The 24,546-nt window shown below is 42.7% G+C and overlaps 1 protein-coding gene across 4 annotated transcripts in view; it reads left to right on the top strand.

Annotated features, from left to right (window-relative positions):
• Positions 1 to 10,705: 10,705 nt before the first annotated feature.
• The window catches only part of nrp1a (neuropilin 1a), a 182,822-nt gene continuing 168,981 nt past the window's right edge, over positions 10,706 to 24,546 (top strand). For 2 of the 4 annotated variants that reach the window (XM_087987524.1, XM_043690621.2), the window contains exons 1-2: positions 10,707 to 12,248; positions 15,362 to 15,536. In XM_087987524.1, coding sequence (XP_087843650.1) covers positions 12,179 to 12,248; positions 15,362 to 15,536 — 245 coding nt within the window. In that variant the 5' untranslated portion in view covers positions 10,707 to 12,178. Of the gene's footprint in view, positions 12,249 to 15,361; positions 15,537 to 24,546 lie in introns of all 4 variants that reach the window. The other 2 variants (XM_043690622.2, XM_043690620.2) reach the window with 2 other exon arrangements.

Genomic DNA, 24,546 nt, shown 5'->3' with positions numbered 1-24,546 from the left:
CTGGCAGCTTCCAGCAGTGGTTTCCACCACTGGGACCCTAAATCCTATTGAGGACACAATGCTGGGCAGTAACGTGCCTGACAGATGTTAAATTCAGGCAGATCTCCCCTCTCAGAGAACACACCAGCTTCCCACCCATTTCTCCAAACACTAGACAGTAAATATCTACCAGATGACTCTATGATGCAAAATGGTTTATCCCAGACTCTGAAGGCAGTAAATAACTGAGTACTGGTTATTTTTGATCGGAAACTGTAAATTTGATAGAACATTATACTCAACCATCAAAACTTTTAATAAGCACAGATTGAGAAGAGACCTTTCTGACCATTTGCAAATTCTCAGTGGCACAAAAAAAGTTCTTTAAAGTTTCCAACTGTTCCTATATGTAGATAGTGAGGACTGCAGATGTTGGGGAGTCAGAGTGGATAAAGAGTGGAGTTGGAAAAAGCACAGCAGGTCATGCAGCATCAGAGTAGAGGGAGTCGATGTTTCAGGTGAGTCCAGATGAAAGATTCCGACCTGAAACATTGACTCTCCTTCTCCTCTGATGCTGCTTGACCTGCTGTGTTTTTCCAACCATTCCTATATCTCTACTATTTAGTCCTGACTAGTAACAACAGCAGCATAGTGAAAGGCATCCTATTTTTCAGAGGTAGCACAGAAACTATCATTCTATGGAATACTTGGTTTCTTTTGTCCACATTTATCCACATAATTGTTTGAAAGTGAAGGAGTTGGAAGCTGAGGAGACGGAACTGTTAACCATGGCAGTGAACAGGGTGGCAGGAAAGGACATTGTTGTTCTGCTCGTTGCTGAGAATAAGGTCAAAGGAGCAGCAGCAAGTCTTATGAATCAGATGAGTTCCAAGATGGCCTAAGGGATAATGGAAAATAATCTAGAAAAGGATACAAGATCAGACTGGGGCCGGAGAGCTATAGTGCAAGATTAACATGGTGGGCAACATGACAGAAGGGAAACAGTAGAGAGAGCTGAATGAATACTCCCAATCTTGAGGACAGCAAAATTCATGAACACTTTGCACTTACTTTTGGTTTTGAGAATGGAGGGCAATGGTAAGAATGTTGAAGAAGATAGTTTTCCATGAAGAAGAGATGCTGGTTTCGTGTTCCTGAATGATCCTCAAATACTGAATACTTCGGGTAAAGGAGAACAAAACCCAATATTGCTTTATATGGTCCAAACAGATCTGACAAAGAATGGCTAAACCAATTGTAATAGATGTTTATATCTATGTCCCTTTGATTGCAGAGCAACGAGAGAATACTGGGACTGACCAAAATGAGAAAGAGTCATGATGCAGTGGTGCCTGCTTGCTGTGTCAAAAGTTCGCTGTTGCATCTTCTAAGTGGGTGGCACGGTGGCACAGTGGTTAGCACTGCTGCCTCACAGCACCAAAGACCCAGGTTCAATCCCCGCCTTAGGCGACTGACTGTGTGGAGTTTGCACATACTCCCCGTGTCTGCGTGGGTTTCCTCCAGGTGCTCCGGTTTCCTCCCACAGTCCAAAAATGTGCAGGTTAGGTGAATTGGCTGAGCTAAATTGCCAGTAATGTTAGGTGAAGGGGTAAATGTAGGAGAATGGGGTCTGGGTGGGTTGTGCTTTGGTGGGTCGGTGTGGACTTGTTGGGCTGTATCTAATCTAATGAAGACTAGGTCATCAGAGGTGAGGGGTTGGGGCAGGATTGGGACTGAAGAGATTAGTAGCTGCAGAAATGTCATGATGGATGGAGGGGCAAAGCTTAGATTCTTATAATTTAGCATCATGAGGGATGGAACAATGTGGGAGGCTCTCAGGGAAGCAGATGTGTCCAAAGGAATGTAGCAGTTCAAGGGGTGATTTATTGGTGAGAGCTAGAGCGGGATGTGATGAATTGAGTGAAAGTTCCAGAAGGTGTAGCCATGTGGGGAGGCTAAATTAACCAGGAAGGTGTCCTTTCCCCTCAACTTGATCTTTGTCAATGCAATCCTACTCCAAACTCTCTAAATCTTTCAAATTTGCTGTTGTTACCCTTTCACCAAAAGGTGTACCCTTATCCATTTTGACCACCAGATCTCCAATTTCCTTTTCTCCTCTAAAGATGCCGAGAACATTGAACTTCCCAGATCTGTAGCCTTCATCCCTGCAAATTTTACATTTGATTCTGTCCAACCATATTTCTCACCCTGTTATGGTTTTTCAACTTTACTCATTGCACTCTGAACTGCTCCTACAGTAAGGACTCTAACTTGCCATTGTGATGATTTTTTTATTATTTTATTTCTAGTCCACACTGCTTTTTTTCTCTCCTGCACCTCTTACCGGCTCTCAGGTGAATGTTTTCTTCGGAAGTGCTGCTGCTTCCATGAGTGTTGTTAATTGCTTGTCCTTTTACCCACTTGGAGCTTCTAACTTCTGTCTTCTTAATGTGGTATGTTCTTAAACTAGTTAATCCATTTTTTTTCTGAAAACAAATTCTCTTGAGCTGAATGGATTTTTTCTATTACTGTGACCTGAAGGTATTCAGAAAATAATTTGTGCACTGCCACAATGTCATACAGGTGGCATGAGATTGGAGCAAACTTCTGCTACCAATCCTCCTTTCTGTGCTGAGTCTAAGGGCCTATCTATTTTGCAGTGGTAGCACATAAACTATTATTGAGTTTAACAAGAAGAGGTACTAGTCTTAGAATGAGATGATCTTTCCAATACACTCAGGTCTGGACTCTCATCTCTCACCAAACCTCTCTTATTGTATCCTCACTTACACCAAGTCCAACTCACCCATTACCTACATTGGCTAAAAGGCCAGCCATGTTTCACTTTTAAAATCACATTCTTGTTTTCAAATCTTTTCATTGTCCTACCTTCCGAATTTTTGTAACCTCCTTCAGCTCCTTAATACTTCAAGATCTCTGAAATTATCTAATTCTTGCATTTTGTTAATCTCTGTTTGTTATCAATCCATCACTAGCTACCTTAGTCCTCAACTCTGAAACTTCCTGTCCCACCCAACACTACCAAACCCACCCCTCCTCATCATCAATCTCTCTCGCCACTTTTCAGATGGCTTATAAAATATGTCACTTTGACAAAATTTTTAGGTTATCTCTCCTGAGATCTCCTTCTGTGCCTTTATTAAATTGTCATAATTTGTGGTTACCTTCGCAAAAGCTAGCTGTTGAGTATTTGTGAAGAATGAAGCATAAACAAGCTGTGATTTTTTTATTTTATGATGATATTAGACAGAGCTTTTGATATTGCTCCTATGAGACACCTTGAAGCATTTTCCTACATTAAAGATGCTATATGAATTCAAGTTGGTGTTGCAACTCTATACACAAGAATAAACAAAATAAAAAGGCAATTGAGATTTGGCTGTTTTTGCATTTACGAGGCTTAATTTAGAAGCTGTTACGAATGGACACTTTTCTTAATGGATTTCCAGCAAAAGCAAATTACAAATCTTTTAATGAACAACAAGCAAAAGGCATTATCCCTAAGAAAGTCAAAATTGACAAGAGAGTTTATAAGAAAGTGTTTAACTATTATCTGTATTGATTCTGTACTAAGAGCATGTGGTATTGTGATGCTTGTGTGGGAATAGTAGCTTATCTAAAGTAATGAGTATTGAATCGATTGTAATTGGAAGTAGGTTGCATGTGCATCGATTATTCAAGTTGAAGGTAACCAGTTTTAACTGTAAGGTGGTCATAATTGTCATTCATTTTTGTTGACTGTGCTTGGTTGTTTTCTGACCAAATGCATTTCTAACTGCACCACTCATTGGAGAAGACCTGTGGTCACCGATCATATCTGAATTAGTCTTCACAAATATAAGTCAAAGAACTGAGGATGCTGGAAATCAGAAACAAAAACAGAAATTGCTGAAAAACTCAGCAGGTCTGGCAGCACCTGTGGAGACAAAGCAGAGTTAACTTTTCAGGTCCAGTGACCCTTCTTCACTAATGCTAGTTGTTAAATTCTTGTGAACAATGAAGCACAAAAAGAACAGGCTGTGATTTTTTTTATTTTTATGGTGATACTAAACTGTGCTTCAAATGCAAATGAATTTTATCACTGCAATTTTGTAAAAAAAAGCAATTTTATGAATGAAACACCTGCACCAAGATTTAGCACTCATCAATCTAGCAAGGGGCAAAACTCCAATTATTTTTGGCAGCTCTATTTCTTTACCACTTATCAAATAATTTTATTATTTTGGCTGCCATCAGTAATCATTTCTGATGGAATGAATACTGAATCTTGTTTGGCAGAGTGCAGAGTTAAGCATTCCTAAGTTCTGTGCAGTTTAAGCCCATGCAGACAAGAAAGGTTTGAGGTTTTTAACTTCATGCTTCTATAACATCAAAGAAGGATCATTATCATCCTCCATGAGAATATTACTTTAACATCTTGGCAAAAGTTGCTGTGGCTTAAAATAGGCCTATATTTCACTGCAAAGAATACAAATACTGTCCTACTACAACTCCAGATTGTATTTCAATCCCACATTTTCACAATATCCCTAGTAATAAACTTCCATTTTTGATCTCCATCCACAGAAAAGCAAATGTGGAATAAATCATTAATTTCTAGACTAAGTTATTGAAACATACATGTGACAATGGCAAACCTATGATTTGCCTCTGAGGCCTGAACACAATGTTTTGAAGATTTTCAGCAACGTGGTTAATTTTCTTGCAATTTCTTATGGTACTAGTGTACCTCTAGTATAATATATAATTCATATAATGGTAATCCATATTACAGTAAATGCTCAATAAAAACAGAACCTGCTTATTGCTACATTGTGGGTAAGAAGGAACCATACTGTGACATATAACTTGTATATTTCAGAAGAAAAGCTTTAGACAGTAATGTACAACAGACATTTCTAATCACCAATTAACTGAACTAACCAGAGTAAATGTAAGGAAAATCAAAATTAATTGTGCAGACTTAAACAGCAATTTCATATTATTATATCAATTTAAATGATAATAGCTGTTGCTGGCTTGGTAAAAATAAAGACAGGAAGAATCATGAATGGAAATGTTACAGAAGGGGTCAAAAATATATTGACAGTTCATTGACTTCCTATTGAATGTTAAATAATTAGCAGAAATTTCATTTGGCACTTCCTTTGAAATTGTCAAGAAAGACAAATTAGATTTGTCACTATCTCTGGCTACATGGCAACCTTCAACAGTTACCACTTCCTTTAGGCAAGGGCAGAAATTCCATTTTCTTTCCTTGACTGCTATGTTACTTTATCAACCTTCATAACTTGTTCCAAATCCTGAACATCAAGTATTAATAAGCAAATTGCATTCAGATCTACTTGTTTTCACAATGCAACCGACTCATTAAAAAAATTAATAATTTTCACATAGTAGAAGTGTTAGTGCATTAACTATATTTTCAGTAAAGGAACATTCCCACATGGTGTGCAGATGCCGTATTTCTGGATTTTTAACTATTTTGAAATAGGTTGAGATCATTTTTCTTTTTTATATACTAATGATTACCACATGGTCAAAAAACTGGTGGTCAGCTTTTAAAACTTATGTATGTACCAGATAATGGAAAGTGGAAGTACACTTATGAATTTATTTATTTGTTAGAGGTTGGATATGCTGCAGCAAATGATGTACCTCCTGACTCATTGAAGCCTCTATAGCTCCTGAGTCCCCAATGTCTCTCTACCATCTATAAGGTAAAAGCCAAGAATGTGCGGGAAAAGCCACCAATTGCCTGCATAGCTCAATCAGTCTGCTTTATTAGCATCCCATCTACAGGCATAAACATCTACTGCCTTTACAACGGCTGCAGTATTATCCATAGGATACACTGTAGTAATTTGCTAGGACTTCCTCGACAACAACTCTGATTCTCTTGTTTCTGCCATCTGGATGGTCAAGGGCATAGGTACCAGGAACGACATCAATTACACATCACGCATCTTGGTGGTATGTTCGCATCCTTTCATTGTCCTGGGAATCCTGCCAATGGTTCGAGCAGGAGGCCTACCACTATCTTCTCAAGGGATGAGTATTTATTGGCAGTTTTGCCAGAACAAAGATTTCATGGACCTCTTACCTCCTGAAGTTAATGACTTGTGAACACAGGCTTTACTAATCTTATTTACACACTTGGAGCTCAGCCTGGAACCTGTCCATAGAATCATGGAATCATACAGAACAGTTAGAGGTCCTTAGGTACCAGGTACATATACTACTATGTACACTAGACCCCCCACTTTCCCATGTTAAACCCATAGCCCTGAATGCTCTGACAGTTTGAGTGCATTTTAAAGATTGTGAGAGTTCCTGCCTCAACTAGGCAGTGCATTCCAGAATTCCACCACCCTCTGGGTGAAAAAAGCTTTCCTCAAACCCTCTTGAAATCTCCTGTCTTGCACTTTCAAATTATGCCCTTTTTTCATTGATCCTTCAACTAAAGGGAATTGCTGCTTTCTAGTCACCCTGTCCAGGCCCCAATGATCCTGTACATCTCTAAGAGGTTCCCCCTAAATATGTTTTGTCCCAAAGAAACCAATCCAGCCTCCCTCATAGTTGAAATGTCCCACCCCAGTGAATTGCCTACAGTGCACTGATCAGAACTGTACACACTACCTCAGCTGTGGTTTGGTCAATGTTTTGTACAGCACCTACATAGCCTCTTTGCTCTCTTATCATCTTACCAACTCCTAACTGGGATGTGAACACCAGAATGTTTGCCTAGGTACTAGGTTGCCAGTGTGCTGCCATCTCCTGTCCTAATCTGGGACGTGGTCTGTATCTGCATCATCCACAAGATACCACAGCCAAGCTTGTGCTGTCTGAGGAGAAAGTGAGGACAGCAGATGCTGGAGATCAGAGTCCAGAGTGTGGTGCTGGAAAAACACAGAAGGTCAGGCAGCATCCGTCATCAGCAAACTGAAAAAGGGCTTATGCCCGAAATGTCCATTCTCTTGCTCCTGGGATTCTGCCTGACCTGCTGTGATTTTCTAGCACCACACTCTAGGTGCTGTCGAAGTAAGTATACACTTTCCAGCAAGAGTCAGTACAGAGTGACTGGAGCAGAAAGTCTTGGCTCATACTGCCCTGCCCAATACAGAGATATTGAGGCTGAATGTACCACTTCCTCCTGCTACAGTAACTGGCAACAATGAGCTCAGTTAAAAATCACACAACACCAGGTTATAGTCCAACAGGTTTATTGGAAGTACTAGCTTTCAGAGCATTGCTCCTTCATTAGGTAGCGAGGACACAGAATTTATAGCAAAAGATCATAGCGTCATGCAACTGAAATGATATATTTAACAAACCTGGAAATGATATATTTAGCAAATGTGGTCCACGCCCCCTTACAACCCACCCTCCCATCCTGGCACCTTCCCCTGCCACCGCAGGAACTGTAAAACCTGCGCCCACACCTCCTCCCTCACCTCCATCCAAGGCCCTAAAGGAGCCTTCCACATCCATCAAAGTTTTACCTGCACATCCACTAATATCATTTATTGTATCCGTTGCTCCCGATGCAGTCTCCTCTACATTGGGGAGACTGGACGCCTCCTAGCAGAGCGCTTTAGGGAACATCTCCGGAACACCCGCATCAATCAACCACACCGCCCCGTGGCCCAACATTTCAACTCCCCCTCCCACTCTGCCAAGGACATGGAGGTCCTGGGCCTCCTTCACCGCCGCTCCCTGTTTTAAAAAAAAATTCTCAAGGTCAGGTTCGTAGGAGAGTAGTCTGACACAGAACAAACGACCAAGAGGCGAGTCTGCTAGAATATGGGCATTTTATTCCCCGCAGCGTCGCCACAACCAACGGGTCTGGCTTATACTCACTCTACATGTTACCGGAACTGGGAGCCATCAGTTCTCGTAGAGCGGTTGCCAACAACCCACGCTCGGCGGTTAAACGTAACCCCGGAGCAGACTCACCGAACTGGAGACTTTTCCAGCTGATATACTCTTTTCCAGATATAAACATTCATGTGAACAGCAGAGCAAGGCTAAAAAACACATTCCATTCTGGTTACATACAGATAAGAAGATTCACACGGGGAGGTGTGTAATAAGATTCACACGGGACTAAGCAACACCTCCATTCCGGTTAGATTCACACATGTATTGGGACATAATTTTTAACCGTTTCACCACATTCCACTGCTTGGCCCAATACATGTGTTACATTATGATTCACACATGTATTGGGACATAATTTTACACCACATTCCACTGCTTGGTCCAATACATGTGTTACATTATGCTTAATTCAGTTCAATTCGTTTCAGTTAATTTCAGTTCAGTCAATTCAGTGTAGTTCAATTCAGCTCAGTTCAGGTCTGTTCAGTTCAATTCAATTGTGTTCAATTCAGTTCCGTCCATTTCAATTCAATTTAGCTCAGTTCCATTTTGTTCCGTTCAATTTGATTCACTTCAGTTCCACTCAGTTCAGTTCAGTTCAATCCCATTCAATTCTGTTAACTCCGCTTCAGCTTTTTGGACATGCCCACATCCCCCGCTGTACCCCAGGCAAGGGGTTCTTCGGCAGGACTGGGATCCTCTCTCAAACAAACTGCCACGTACATGCCCACATCCATGCCATCCGGGACGGTCGGGACCTCCACAGTTTGTTCTTCTGGTTTCTTAGTCTTTTTCCAAAACATTGTTCTGTATCAAAATCTCTCCTCAATTGCGATTGATCCTGCCGACTACGCCAAATGTTTTAAAAAAAAATTCTCAAGGTCAGGTTCGTAGGAGAGTAGTCTGACACAGAACAAACGACCAAGAGGCGAGTCTGCTAGAATATGGGCATTTTATTCCCCGCAGCGTCGCCACAACCAACGGGTCTGGCTTATACTCACTCTACATGTTACCGGAACTGGGAGCCATCAGTTCTCGTAGAGCGGTTGCCAACAACCCACGCTCGGCGGTTAAACGTAACCCCGGAGCAGACTCACCGAACTGGAGACTTTTCCAGCTGATATACTCTTTTCCAGATATAAACATTCATGTGAACAGCAGAGCAAGGCTAAAAAACACATTCCATTCTGGTTACATACAGATAAGAAGATTCACACGGGGAGGTGTGTAATAAGATTCACACGGGACTAAGCAACACCTCCATTCCGGTTAGATTCACACATGTATTGGGACATAATTTTTAACCGTTTCACCACATTCCACTGCTTGGCCCAATGCATGTGTTACATTATGATTCACACATGTATTGGGACATAATTTTACACCACACTCCCTCACCACCAGATGCCTGGAGGAAGAACGCCTCATCTTCCGTCTTGGAACACTTCAACCCCAGGGCATCAATGTGGACTTCAACAGTTTCCTCATTTCTCCTTCCCCCACCTCACTGCAGTTCCCAACTTCCAGCTCAGCACTGTCCCCAAGACTAGTCCTACCTGCCTATCTTCTTTTCCACCTATCCACTCCACCCTCCTCTCTGACTTATCACCTTCATCCTCTCCCCCACTCACCTATTGTACTCTATGCTACTTTCTCCCCACCCCCACCCTCCTCCAGCTTATCTCTCCACGCTTCAGGCTCACTGCCTTTATTCCTGATGAAGGGCTTTTGCCCGAAACGTCGATTTCACTGCCTCTTGGATGCTGCCTGAACTGCTGTGCTCTTCCAGGGCCACTAATCCAGAATCTGGTTTCCAGCATCTGCAGTCATTGTTTTTACCCTCTGTTGGACCATAACCTGGTGTTGTGTGATATTTTTTAAAGTTTGTCTAGCCCAGTCCAACACCAGCACCTCCACATGAGCAACGAGCTCAGCTTTCGAGCCTGCAGCAATATCAGCTTTTTTTCTCTCAGTGTGACTCAGTCAGTACCACTTCAGCGACCAGTCACCCAGCCCAAGCCCTTGGGACAACCAGAGGAATTGCATTCCAAGACCTTGTCTAAATGTCCAACCTAACCATTCGCTAGTTTACATCATAGTGTGATGGGCAGAGTGCTGGGAAGATCTGGCACCCTGGTCGGCATGGAATTGTGAACTAATGTGTGGGGTGCATTTTGAACATTTGATGACAGGAAATGACTGACCAGATAAGAAATTGACAATGTCCACAAAGCATGAGCCGAGGCTCTGTCAATGGCAATGAACAGTCCTGCTGGCTGGGATTTGTGGCGCACTTTTCCCACCTTCCAATCAAACATGCTTCATGGAAAACAGTCCAGCACTGAGCCGGAATTGCGAGGCACCATGATCATGACAGTGAGCCACATGCATGTCTGAATCTCCCATGAGTCAAGATTGTCTGGCTCTGACGCGGTGCGCCTCCTGTTGGCCGATACCTAAAGTTCTGCCGCGTTTGGGAGATGGTTCTTTTGTGCCCAACATCAATAAACGCGGATATCAGGGGTCGGCATCTAGCCAGGGCCACATTGTTGGGGAATGTGAAATAGTCTGAAATGGCTTTACAGCTACATTTTGTTTTTATTTACAGAATTCCACATTTGCTCCTCGGATGGGTATATGTAAAGCCGGAGTTGCACAGGTAGGAATAAGTCTGCACTTGTTGCTGCATCCGGTTAGCGCTCCCATCTGGGTGAAGGAGGTTGCCTTTTTTTAAAAAAAAACACTTCTTCTCAGTCTCTGCCTTCAACTGGACAGTTTCGCTTCCCTTTGCGCTCTCCCTGCGTCCGGGCAGGTAAACCATTCTCCCCGAGCCAATGACAGGCTGACAGAGCAGCCACTTTGGAAGGATTTTGCTCCAAACAAATTCTGTTTCAATGTGTACTGAAAGCGGCATGCAGAATGCACATCGAACGACGGTTTTGCTGAAGTGTGCACAGCATTAGCACAGGGATTCTGTGTATGAGTGTGCACAGAGTTAGTGGGAGAACTTTGCACAGGAATTGTGTTTGAATTTGTACAGTATTAGTGTGTGAAGTTTGTGTATCACTATTATGTGGGTGTGAAGCGTGCTTGCTCACGGTGTGTGTAAGGTGTTCAGGAGACACACAATATTTTGCACAATAAGGTTTTGCTTTTCACAGCTGTATATAACAGGGAATTGCAAGTCACGCAGCCAATTCCTTTGGCAGCCCTCCCTCAGCAGACTGCTTTAAAAAGAAACAGTCCACGCCTTATCTTTTTTTTAAGAAAAGTCTTTCAGTGAGGTGTTTTTCTCCCTGAAAAGTGCTGATCACCTGGAGCAGTTACGCGGTGCTGGCCGAGCGTGTGTCTGTGTGACTGGACAGGACTCCCCAGCCCGCTTCGCTTTTCACTCACTGACCGAATTATTTGTGTTTCTCGAGTTTGCTCGACTCCCGGAGCAAGGGCGTTCCTTCCTCTCCCTCTTTGCCGTTCAGGACGCTGGCTGGCCTGACACAGAAACGCCGCTGAGGGGAACCAGCGACTGAGTTGGACCAGGAAACGCGCTTTGAGTTCTCAGGGACTTGGCGTGGTTTGGAGCGGATCCTTTTTGTATCTCCCTCCCACCCTGTATCCCTTGCTAGATCTGCTCCGTGATACTGATAAGAGTTCCGCCGATCTCCCTCTCCGTGTGTGAATACAATAATAAGGGAGTCTCAGTCAATTAATCTCCATTTGTGACTGTAACACTGGGGTTGGGGGGGAATGTGACCCTGGCTGACTGATCTTAATTCTGACTTCGGTTTCCCTTTAACGGGGCTAGTCTTGCATCATTTAGAATTTGATGAGCACGTGAACACCTTTTTTTTATCCGCCCCTTCCCACCTCCCCGTCTCGAACTAGTTTCAGATCTTTGTGGATTTGACTTTTTTTTAATTGCCTTAAACATATTTCCTCGCCAGTTTGTCCTCTCTCCCAGTTGGCTGCTCGCCGTGTCTACTGAGCGGCAAGGAGTCTCCCTGTGTGTGTGTGTGTGTGTGTTAGGGAAGGGGTGGTGGGGGGGGAGTCTGTGCAAAGCTTTTATTGGCTCGGGATTTTTTTAGGAAATGGCAACGCCAGACATTGCAACAGGAACCGTGTATCCGCATGCGGCGAGAGGAAGCTAAAGGATGAGCTTGCTGATCGTCCACAATCCCCCAAACTAACCAATTCAGCTCAAGTCTGCTGTTCGTTGTTGTTGACGGCGTTCCTGTCTCTCCCTCTCCGTCGCTGGGAGTGTGTGTGCGCGCTGTTTTCCTTCGCCATCTCCACTTGCCAAATGGGGAAGCACCAAGTCTCTCTCTACCTCCTGGCCGTGGCGATCGGTGTGTCCAGGGCGCTCCGAAACGGTGAGTATGAACGGCACCCGCTGTCGCTTCGGAGCCCGGAGCAGCCACCAGCCACAAACACTGAGCAGCAAGTGGACGGCTCTGGGTCCACTCTGCAGGGCGCACGCAGAGTCTGCGGGGTTTGGGGAGCTCGGTTCTTCTTGTTTCATTTTACAACCGGATTGGGGGAGGGGTCCCCCAGCCTGCTGAAATCTCCCCACGCTGGGACAGTTCACCCCATACGCTGGGAAAGGTCTCCCCATACACTGGGAGAGGGTCTCCCCACACACTGGGAGAAGGTCTCCCCATACACTGGGAGAGTTCACCCCATACGCTGGGAGAGGTCACTGCATACACTGGGAGAAGGTCTCCCCACTCACTGGGAGAGGGTCTCCCCATACACTGGGAGAGGGTCTCCCCATACACTGGGAGAGGGTCTCCCCACACGCTGGGAGAGGGTCTCCCCATACACTGGGAGAAGGTCTCCCCAAACACTGGGAGAGGGTCTCCCCATACACTAGAAGGTCTCCCATACACTAGAAGAGGGTCACTAGAAGAGGGTCATACACTGAGAGAGGGTCTCCCATACACTGAGGGAGGGTCTCCCCATACACTGAGAGAGTTCCCCCACCTATACACTGGGAGAGATTCCCCCAACAATACACTGGGAGAGTTCCCCCTCCCCTCCCATACGCTGGGAGAGTTCCCCCCCCCTCACCCCCCCCCCACCCCCATACACTGGGAGAGGGGGTGGCAAGTGCGGTTTGTTAAGAGTGCGGTTTATCCCAGGGCTATAGCAAAACCTGAGGTACCTGCAGCCTGAGCTAGGGGCAGCTCGACTTTCTCGGAGCTGTGGGACTTTGTCAGGCATGTCCCTTCGCAGTGCCCTATCCCACAGTGTGTGCACTGACCGCCCCCAGTCCGTGTTGGAGAGGGGGTGCTCACTGAGATCTCTCTGATCCCCCTCCCCGTCCTGGACACTGCACCCCCCCCCCCCCCCCCCTCCCAGGAACTCGCCTCCCGCTGCCACCAGTTGCTGGGAAAAGCGGTCTCTATTCAGGCTGTTCGCGGCCAAACTCAAACCTGAACCAACCTGAAAAACCCCAGCCTCCAGCAAGTGGCGGCTGCTGTGTGCCGCCCTGAGCTCCACAAGGGCAATGCTTCCTCTTCCTGCGTTTCTCCAGCACTTCCTGCTCACTGTGTGAAGGGGTTTGTTTTCTTTTTTAAATTTGGGACTGGGTAAACAAAACACTCTCTCCACAGAGATCAGGAGCGACTTGCGTTCAGAAAACTGAGAATCGGCTTTTGAGGGATTTTTTTGGAGTTTACTAAGTAAAGCGGTGAGGGTCAGACCCTCATCCACTTCGGCGCCTGTTTCATGTGGATCCTGCCTGGACTGACAGCACTGAGCTGCGGCTCCTTCTTAACTGGGCCAGGACACCAAACGCTTCCTTGACACCCAGCCTTCTGGCTCCAGCGGAAAGCCAGTTCGCTGTGCCCTTCCCGGGTTGATCCATGACTCTCCCGGCGCTATCCCCCTTCCCCCTTCCCCAACTGCGACACCCTCTCCCTCTGTCTCCCCGAGCCGAGGATAAGCCTCTCTCAGTTAGAGGGGAGGGGGTCAGTGTGGAGATGGGGGTGGGGGAGCAGGTTAACACTGCACAGCAACGGCCAGTTTAGAGCAGGTTGGAGCTGAAGTGATGGGACAACATTGAACATGACTAACCCAGTGTTCAGAGTAAAGTTTAACTGGAGGATCAGTGCACGGGAGGCTGTGCTGTCAATGTGAAAACACCATCGCGGGTTTGGCTTTCGGCTCCTTTTCCAAGTAGAGAGATAGGGAGAGCCGGGCTCTCAAAGCGGAACGCTGCACTGTTCCTCCATGCGTGAGGAATTTCATTTCACTTCACTTCTCCCGGGCCATCTCTCTGTTCATTCAGTAATGCCCCTCCACACCCACCTTGAGATTAGAGACGAATGAGAATAAACTGGGATCTCCCATTGTCCTACCCACCCATCGAATTGTGTGTGTCTGTGTACGTGTGTATCTGTATGTGTCTGGATGTCTGTGTGTCTCTGTGTACGCGTGTATCTGTATGTGTCTGTGTGTGCCTTTATGTCTGTGTGTACGTGTGTATCTGAATGCCTGGGTGTATCTGCGCGCATGTGTGTCTTTGTACGTCTGCTACTGTGTGTCAGTATGTGTATGTATGTGCGTGTGTTTGTGTATGTGTGTGTCTGTGTGTATATTTGTGTAGGATGTGCGTGTATGTTTGTGTGTGTATGTGTGTCTGTGTGTATGTGTGTGCGTGTATGTGTGTCTGTGTGTATATGCGTGTGTGTGTCTGTGTGTATATGCGTGTGTGTCTGTATATGTGTGTGTCTGTGTATATGTGTGTGTCTGTGTGTGTGTCTGTGTGTATATGTGTATGTGTGTCTGTGTGTGTGTCTATGTGTGTGTGTGTGTGAGTGTGTGTGTAGGGGTCTTGGTAAATTTGGGGTCTCCCAAGTTGATTAAACCGACCTGGGAAAAGCGGGGGCTAACTACAAAGTAAAACGCTTTCTTAACTCGGGATTAATCAGAGACTCAACCTCTCCAAACACCCTGAAGTCGAGTAACAAAAGCTCGTTTTGTGAAGTTCCAGATCTTTTATCTGGTTCTGGATGAAGTGCAATGTTAAAACAAATAAACAACCTTCCATGCTCAGAATCCGTTGTGCCTGTGAGCTGCCGCCTTCAGTAAATCAGGATTGTCAATGCTCTGACAATCTCCTGCTAACAGGGCTGGGTGGAAACCTGTGGAAACCACAGACCCCGCACCCGAATCGAATGTGGAGTTTCAAAACCTGCCAAAATATTTGACAAAACAAGGCAGGATTCTGCCCAAGTATTTGATGAAACGAGGCAAGATATTGTCCAAGTACTTCATGAAAACAGATCAAGATTCCGTTAAAGTATTTTATAAAGGGGGGGGGGGGGGGCGAGATTCTTTCCAAATATTTTACCGAATCCAGAGAAACTATCATTCTGCGCAAAAGAAAATGTGTATCCTTATTTCCGAGTCCGAGATGTGAAAGGAGGGAGGGGGGATTCCGTTAGTTCCGTTAGTTTACGAGTGTTTTTCTCTCATGTAGATCGGTGTGGGGATACTATACAAATCACCATTCCTGGCTACCTGAACTCTCCGGGATATCCAAACTCTTACTACCCCAGGGAAAGCTGTGCCTGGGTGATCCAAGCACCCGAAGCTTACCAACGGATAATGATCAATTTCAACCCTCACTTTGATCTGGAGGACCGGGACTGCAAGTAAGTCAAACCAGATTGGGTCGCATTTAGGTGCAGTGACCTCTAGTGGTTACACGATATTTACTGGAACTTGCTGAGAGGGAGCGTCAACCCTATTTGTTTCTCTGTGCTGTATTAGACAAGGCTAATATCCCTCTCAACATGAGAAATGCACGCAATACAACGAACACACCTGCTCCCACATGTCAGACTGCACTGGGGACTATTTTCTGTTACGGTTACCTCAGGAATGTTAACTATTCCGGTTACTCTTGTGTGAATGCAATGTAATGCACATCGTTAGGCAAAAAAAAAATGATTTCCCGAGGAGGCAAAAGGAGGGAGTATTATGTCGTTGGAATTGTCTTATTTGTGATCCAGCTAGTAGATGAGTTTGGGAAAGACTCCTATCACAATTGATCATTTGAACTATTATATACAAACCAGTTTTTGTGCAATGTGAAGAGAAACACTGCTTCACTTTGTTAGTCAGATGTTGTTCAGCGACTTGAAATGTAATAACCAATAATAACCTTCCATCTTCATCTCATCAATTACAAAACACGGAAATAACACACTTTTGAGATCAAATTATTTTGCTAAATGTTAGAAACCATTTCTACATAGAATCCCTATGATGCAGGGAAGGCTATTTAGCCTGTACTGATCCTCTGAACAGCTTTGCATCCTGTCCCTGTAACACTGCATTTAGCATGGCCAATCCACCTAGCCTGCACACCTACATAGACACAGGGAGAACATGCAAACTCCATACAGACAGTCACCCAAGACTGGAATGGAACCCAGGCCCCTAGCACTGTGAAGCAGCAACGCTAACCACAATGCCACCATAACTTATATTAGGGTGGTAACTCTACACATAATTCAGAAAGAAGTTCCAAAAACGAATGTATACAAAACTGTGTTGCACTGAGAATAGCTGACATTTACAGCTGAAGTAGTTTTCAAACCTTGACCTGTCCAGAACTAGAGGGCAAAGGTTTAGGGTGAGAGGGGGAAGATATAAAAGAGACCTAATTGCTGGCAGGTGGGACTAGATTGGATTGGGATATCTGGTCGGCATGTATGGGTTGGACCGAAGCGTCTGTTTCCGTGCTGTACATCTCTATGACTCTATGACTCTCTTAGCGTTGTCATGCAGAAAAAGTGGATGTTTCAGTAGCACAGGCTATGGGTCGAGTGATTTGTGACAAGCAATGTTTTGGGTAATAGATTAGCACAGGTTGAAAATAACATTTTGACAGCTTATGCTTTTAAGTTTGAATACCATTAAATGCATTCTAGAAAATATATTGCATAATGGGACACTCCAGAAGCTTACAACCTAAAAAAAAGTGTTTTGGTTTTTCCTGCCATTTATCACATGGTGATTGTTGCCTGAGATATTTTTGGTTTTTGTCATTTTGCGATTCATTCTTTATTTAGCTCCTTTGTTGAAATAATGTTTGTTGGTTAGCATCCACATTGCTACCTTCCTGCAATCTCACTGTCTTTGTTCTTGAGTATGAGTTGTGTAAATTCCTAATATATTTTGAAATATATTTCATTGAAATATGTGTGCCTTCTCCAATCATAATTTAAAATCAACCTTAAAGTTAAAGTTGTACATTTAATACATAGAAAAACATTATCTGTAAAATTATTCCAGTTGCATCTTTCTAATTCCTAAGAATGGAATATCTGGATAAACTGACTAGCTGGTATGTAAAATTTGAAATCATAACAATGAGGTTTTATACCACTGTTCCTTCTCATTTTTCGAGGGACAGTGCCCCTGTCAGAACAATGTTTTCCAATTTAGCTGAAAAGCCTTTAGGAAAATTTGGTTCAATTGATTTTCTTGCTTTTGATAGTATGTATTACTTATGTTGCTGATAGAAACAATTATACATTTTTCAAGGCGATCAGTCATAAAATGTACTGTGCTGTCAGAAGGCAAATCATAAAATTATTATTGCAATACTATTTATTCTGTGCACTGTCCAAACGAACTGACAGAAAGGAGTTTTACTCGCTGTGATCAACAAAGTCAAGAAGTAGGGAAAAGCTGAGTGGCCTAATACTGCCTCACTTCCTCATGTTTTGAATGCCTTCGAAAATATCGCCATAATTTTGCTGTTTCTATGTACCTTAATGATCTTGAAATTACATTTTATTACATTATCTTCTGCTGCTGTTATTTTGCAGGTCTTCACCTCTGTGTACCCTTCCCTGATTATTCCTCCCCCCTCACCAATCTTCCTCCATCTCCTAATTTTTCCTCATAGTACAGTCTGCAGGCTTTTAAAACTCAAGCTTGCCATCATCTAAATACTATCTCCTGACTGACCTCATCTACTATTTTTCTCTTTTAGTCTTTGTAATATTCTGCAAAGCTTTGCTATTGACTTTGGTTTCCAATGAAAACAAATATTTGTTTATTAGGAACATGAGAACATAGTCAAACTTGCATGGCATTCCTTTGTCTTGCCAAATTTGACACCTTGTCCCAAACTATAAAACACATTCCTTACAAACTACGTATAGAAAATATCTTGTGCTAAGCCATTAGGAAAAGCACAAGTCTGAAATCTGCATCATGTGCTCTAATATTCACAGAGGTTAGTATTATATTTTACTGAGGCAAGAAAATTTGGGGAAGGCGATTGGAAAAACATATTTTGTGATAGTAGCTTATCTGATCAGAACATAAGTTGAGGTTAAAGTAAATTGAGCCGTCAGGTCAACTGGATATCATTGCATTTTAGTTTTGTAGAATGGTGTTAAGTCTCTCCAACCCAACTGGAAAATCACATCTATGCTATCTACTGCTACAGTGTGAATGTTCACTCCTGCAAAGAAAGTTTTATTTCGCTGAAAGCTAAGTAAAGATTGGCACCAACCAGTACTTAGAAAATACTATGTGTGGACAGAGTATTGTTGAATCTAGCCAGATAAAATAGCATTGCTTATCAGTACAATGCACTGATAAGCTTCAAGTTGCTTATGTAACCAGAACAACCGAACCCATTAGGGCATTTATTTGCCAGTAAGGTTATCTGCACACACCTCCCCCACCCTCAGGAAAAGACATTCCTCCAGTTGCCACTGATGATACAAACTAGCTGGCAATCATCAGCGGTGCCCTGGAGGGTCGTAAATCTTTGTGACTCAGCTATCTGTTTTCTGACAAGGGTATTGACATAATTCTGGCATTCTATTGTGAGATAGAAGCCCACTTGATGCCTAAGTGACTGTTAAGCTTCCCAAGGAGGTTTGCTTGCAGTTGACCACAAAAGAAGTAGGAAGGGAAGTTTGAGGTCTAGCTAGCAGACAGTATGAATTCCTCATCAACTGAATAATTCTCCACAAAAAACATGGATTCTTTGGTGAATTCCTGCTGACCACAGCACAACCACATCATACCATATGATTTAAAATATTGGGATCCAGCTGCAGTTGCTTGAGTTTCTGTAGCTTTCTCTTTACTGATTAAGGGGATGTGTGCTTCTCTGGCTAGGCCAAAATTTATTGTCCATCCCGAATTGCTCTCAGGAGGAGAGTGGTGAGCTGCCTTCTTGCACTATTGCAGGCCCTTTGATGTGGGGACACCCACCTAATCAGAGTAGGTGCTGGGTAGGTACACAATTTCTGTTACATAACCTCCAGCTACCATTTAGAATTAGAATCCCTACAGTGTGAAAACAAGCCCTTCAGCCCAACAAGTCCATACCGACCCTCCAAAGAGTAACCCGGCCAGACCCATTCCCCTACCCCATATTTACCTCTGACTAATGCACCTAATCTACACAGCCGTGAACGCTATGGGCAGTTTAGCATGGCCAATTCACCTAACCTGCGCATCTTTAGATTGTGGGAGAAACCCATGCAGACATGGGGAGAATGTGCAAACTCCACACAGACAGACATCTGAGGCTGGAAGTGAACATGGGTCCCTGGCGCTGTGAGGCAGCAGTGCTAACCACTGAGTCACTATGCTGCCCAATGTCTTGCTATTGTTGTCAAACATCAAGTTCCTTCCTTTTGATTCAAAAGATAGCATGGGTTAGAGTGGTTGGGAGAGCCAAGAACATTAATGGTCTTGATATATTAAGCATTCTCAGTACGATTATTAATATAGCTGCTTTTATGAGGGTTTATTGGCAACGTAATATGCCCATTTTTTGGCAGACTTTCCACCTATGGTACTGAATGGCAGGTCAGTATAGGCCAAAGTTTAGATCAGAGTGGTGCTGGAAAAGCACAGTAGGTCAGGCAGCATCCAAGGAGCAGGAAAATCGACGTTTTGGGCAAAAGCCTTTCATCAGTATCGGCCAAAGCCCACCCTCAGCTATGTTCCCTTCTTGCTACAAATCCAGTTTACATATTTGAAGTTAGTCCATCAATGACCCCCTTTGGAATCTGAAGCACATTTTAGAACTCTTGAGTGGAAGATATTTACCAGATAACCTAACAGAAGGAAAGAGAGTAGAAAGAGTTTACATTAATGAAGTGTCCTTCAGGCTCTTAACGTGCCCCAAAATGCACAGGAAGATCTGCAGTCAACATTGTTATCAATTAAGTGTCTTTTGAAATTGCTGGTTAATGTAGGCCTAGACATTCTATTGACAAGAATCTTTTGTTCAGGCAAAAAAGTAGTGAAGTGTCTGCCTGAACAGCTGATTTGAAAAGTAGCCTTATCTCAGTTAATTTAATATTTACAGCCATAAAGAAAAAAAGGATTCTGAAGGATTCAGTCACAAAGTGTCTTGTACCTCAAACAGCCTGAACCACTGGCATAATTTTTCCACTACTTCTGTGTCAACTGTCAATTCCACTTCTAATTTTAATACTTGTTTCTTGGACTGAAATGAAAGATGCTACAGTTGTCTGCTAACTTTCCAGGTTTTGCAGCAGGAAATAGAATGTAATGCGGATTTTGAAATGTTGCTGGCAAATTGCTTAATACTTGGCTTGAAAGTTGGTGTCTTGATCTACAGTCAGTTCTTAATGCCATCTTTTGTTGCACCTGCACTCGTAGTTCAAATTCAAGTACAGCCAGATCACTATGCTTTGCAAAATTCTTGTCTCTCCCTCTTTATCCCCTCCCTCCTTATTTTTCTGGTTTGAGCTCTAATACTGTGGGCAACATTTGTAATACCTAAGTTAGACTGTAATTTAAAAGTTGAATTAGATCTAAAGCTTCACTCTATTCCACCAAAGTCAAGCATCCAATCATGATATCCTTGAAATAGCTTACATGGTCCAGTTGGTGTTGATATAGACAAGATTGCCCATCTTGATATATGCCAGTATAATCATACCCAAGGACATCCTCTCCCGCCTGTTCCTTTTTCTGTTCCATCAGTTGCATCCCTTCCAATGCTGTGTAAGTGTTATGCTATGTTCTGTCCTCAATCTGCTATTACTACAGCTTAAACAAAACACTTTTTTAATCAAGAAATTATTAGTGGACATAGTTCACACTGTCTGCAATTAGGAATGGACAGTAAGTGTTGGCCCAATCAGTGATGTCCATATCCATGAATCAAGAGAAAAAAGGCGTAGTGCCAACAATGTCTTGAATAGCTGGAGCAGTATCTTTCTACTTGTAAATTTCATCCTGTCATGCAATAAAGGAGCAGGGTGGAGTACAAAAAGTCCATTTGCCTTCCTAATTAGTTGTTGTACTTGCAATCTTTGTGGTTCAAATGCAAGAACAGCCAGGTCATTCTGTTCTGTAAACTTCTTGTTTCTCCCTCCTAGTGAATAATAGTCTGCCTTTCTATCCTCATCACATCTCACATCCTCATACCTTCACAATCCGTACCAAAGGTTAGACTTGCTGCCCGCTTTCAGGCCCAGTGGTGGGACATGTCCCACCTCAAAAAATCGCTCATCGTGTTGTATCTGCTGCGCTTCACGTGGTAGAATTCTTCCTTCTAAGTCTAAAGGTTATGGGTTCAAATCCCACTTCAGAGATATGACTATAAAGTCATCAGCTGGCACTCCTGATAGTATTGAGTTGTGCTGCCTTTCAAATGGCATGTTGAAACTATGCACTGTATGCTCTCTCAGGGGGTGCAAGAGGTTGTAGAACTTTATTTTGTAGAAGAGCAGAAGTATTTTTTCTGGTGTCATGCCCAATATTTCTTTCTTGATCAACAGCATTAAAGAAAAGATTGTCAGGTGATTATCACCTGGCTGTTTATTGAACTGCTGTGCTTTTCCAGCACCTCACTCTTGACTCTGATCTCCAGCAGTCCTCACTTTCTCCTTTTCATTGAGCCCTGCTGTATGCAAATAGTCTTTTGTATTATCTACATTAGAATGGTGAGTACAATTCAAAAGTACTTCACTGGCTGTGAAACGTTTTAGGACTTACATGTTTATGAAAGGCACTATATAAATGCAAGTATTTGCCTTTTAGCTCGGCCTCACAGATTCGAAATACTGAGCAAGACTAAACAAAATGGGACTAAACTGTATGATTTGCCTTGCCAATTTGTATCAGATTTTCCTTGGCTTTGACATGCACCAACAATAAATATTGTGATATCCATTGGCTCAGGACAAGGTAACTCTAGAAACCAAGATGCTATGTTACAATGGGGATCAAATATCTTCAGACAGGGCATGATGAAATAATGTCAAGGCAAAAATTCATGGAGGAACTCAATGCACATGTGAGGAATAGTGACAAAGGTCAGGACAATTGCATGGATTCACTCTCAATTTATATCAAAGCAGTGAACACACTTCAGTGAGTGTAGTTGGTCATAGATGTAAAATCATTTCATTTCGAAATTTCATAAAGAAAATGGTTGTTAACTCTGCAAACTGTATATGCTTATATTAAGCGTTTGGAATTTTTTTTAGCCAGTGAGTTGCCTGAGAAATAAGATTAGTGGATTGCCTAAATGCAATAGTGGAAGTCCCTGGGTTACGAATGTCCGACTTACAAACATCCTATACTTACGAACCGACGTCAGGCATCTCATTTTAAAAAATTATTTTTAAAAATCCAAGTTATGTACAATGTTTCATCCTATCAAACGGGCAGACTAATTCGCCCGTATCTGTTATGACTTACGAACAGCGGAAAAAGCAGAACTCATTTGTAACCTGGGGACTTCCTGTCCAGCTAGAATTTGTTCAATACGCTTGTGGTGCAGAAAGATTGGATACTAAAAATTAATGCCTTTCTTCTACTTCAGTCACATATTTTCAGCTGACCCCCGACATTGTGGTGAAGATAAACAGAAGGAATGTGGAGGAGCGCAGCCTAGCAACCGCAGGGCAAAATAGTCAGGAACGAGGTATCCAGAGCATATTACGTTAAGGAGTCAGGCCAGTCAACTGTTTCAAATGTCTGAAAAAAGAAAAAAGAAAACAATGGATAAACATAACAAGGAAGCAAATGGGGTATCATATTATAACAGTTCAGAGAGCCTGAGAGCCAAAACCTTGATTAATAAACAGTTTTTAAGGAGGTCATAGAGAAGAATTGATAGGACTCTTCTTCAATTTGTATTGACGCAAAAAGAGAAGATGAATTGAATAGACTGAAAATGAAATTTGTAGGACAGAAAGATATTGTGTTACATCATATAGAAAGGGATGGTAGGAAATATTGTTGAGGTACCAATTGGGGATCTTGGTGAGATAAGATGTAATCTCTTAAATTCAAGTCTAGGTTAAACAGAACGTCATGATTTTGCTTGAGTGGTTGAGAAGGGAGATGGAAATCATTTGAAGAAAACAAAATGCATGGTGGGGACCAGAAATGGTTATCACAGAATTTCCAGATGGTCAGTTAAATCTTTTCATTTGTCTCATCTGCAATCTAACATCAGAAATGGAAACTGACTGCAGAGGTGATTGTGAATCAGAGAAGTCTCTGTGATGCATGTCCTGGTCTGACTCTGAAGTGCAGTATCACTGGTAACATCATGTCACATGGCTGAGGCTTGACTGTGCTGTCAAAGTGTTTCAAAAACGTATTTGTCATGAGCTTCATTCTGTGCATGCATGTAAAAATGGGAGTGGTGCTCTCTCAAGGTAGTACAATGGGATTTATTTGTTCTCAGCAGTCTAGGCCCTGTTAGTTGAGAGTCAATCTTGACAGCTACTTCTTTGACCTCAAAATACAAACAGAGCTATTGAATTTAATATTCCAAGTTGACATTGGATTTAGCATCGTTATCATGCAAATCCAATATGCGTTTAGAATACAGCATGGGGTAATAGAGTCATTAAACTGGAGTGCTTCACTCTCAACTGAATATGTTAATTCACCTTCTTTCACAGGCAATTCAGTTGTTTCTCTGTGAGACTTCTTCTAAAATTGCCCTGAATATTCTGTTTTTAAAACAAATGGCATACATGTCAAAATTATGTCACATTGGACTATTTTATTTTAAAATCAATCAACTTCCTCGAAAGTAGAAGAGAGAAGAGTTTCAGACAATTGTATACTAACAGTCCATGTTATCATTTGGACTTGAATTTTTTATTCTAATGATGATTTAGGTTTATCTGTCTTTAAAGATAAACCTAAAGAAAAACATTCAAAAGTAATTATTACTTAACATAATATATTGAATTAAAAATGTCACTGTATGAAACATAATTTTTAAAGAAAAATATTCTTTAAATAGATTACTATCTGACACGTCAGAACAAAATTTAATATATTAACCATAAAGGTATACTAAAGACTTAGTCTTTTTAGCAAACAGGTTTTATAGACTTTGCTAATTGGGTGTGACATTGGAATTCATCATAAATCACATGGACTTGACACAGTCAGCAATCCGTAAGGTTTGTTTGGGGCATTAGCTTCTTGAAAGTAAACGGAGGCAAGACTGCACATCCTTGAAGGAACCTGTCCCATTCACCTGAAGCTAACAATTTATAAATGCAGCATTTAAAATTTGACAGTGTTGTCTCCTTGAACGAAATTGGTCAAAGTAGTACTGAAGGTCAGGGCTGAACATGTGGGCCTAAAAGGGTCACTGGGTGAAGAACA

Source organism: Chiloscyllium plagiosum, unplaced genomic scaffold (assembly GCF_037043375.1).
Source record: "Chiloscyllium plagiosum isolate Xiang-an unplaced genomic scaffold, Cpla_swu_hap1 HiC_scaffold_5, whole genome shotgun sequence".
Classification (NCBI taxonomy): Eukaryota; Metazoa; Chordata; class Chondrichthyes; order Orectolobiformes; family Hemiscylliidae; genus Chiloscyllium; species Chiloscyllium plagiosum.
Note: the sequence above shows the minus strand (reverse complement) of the source record. Positions and strands in the feature narration are given on the sequence as shown.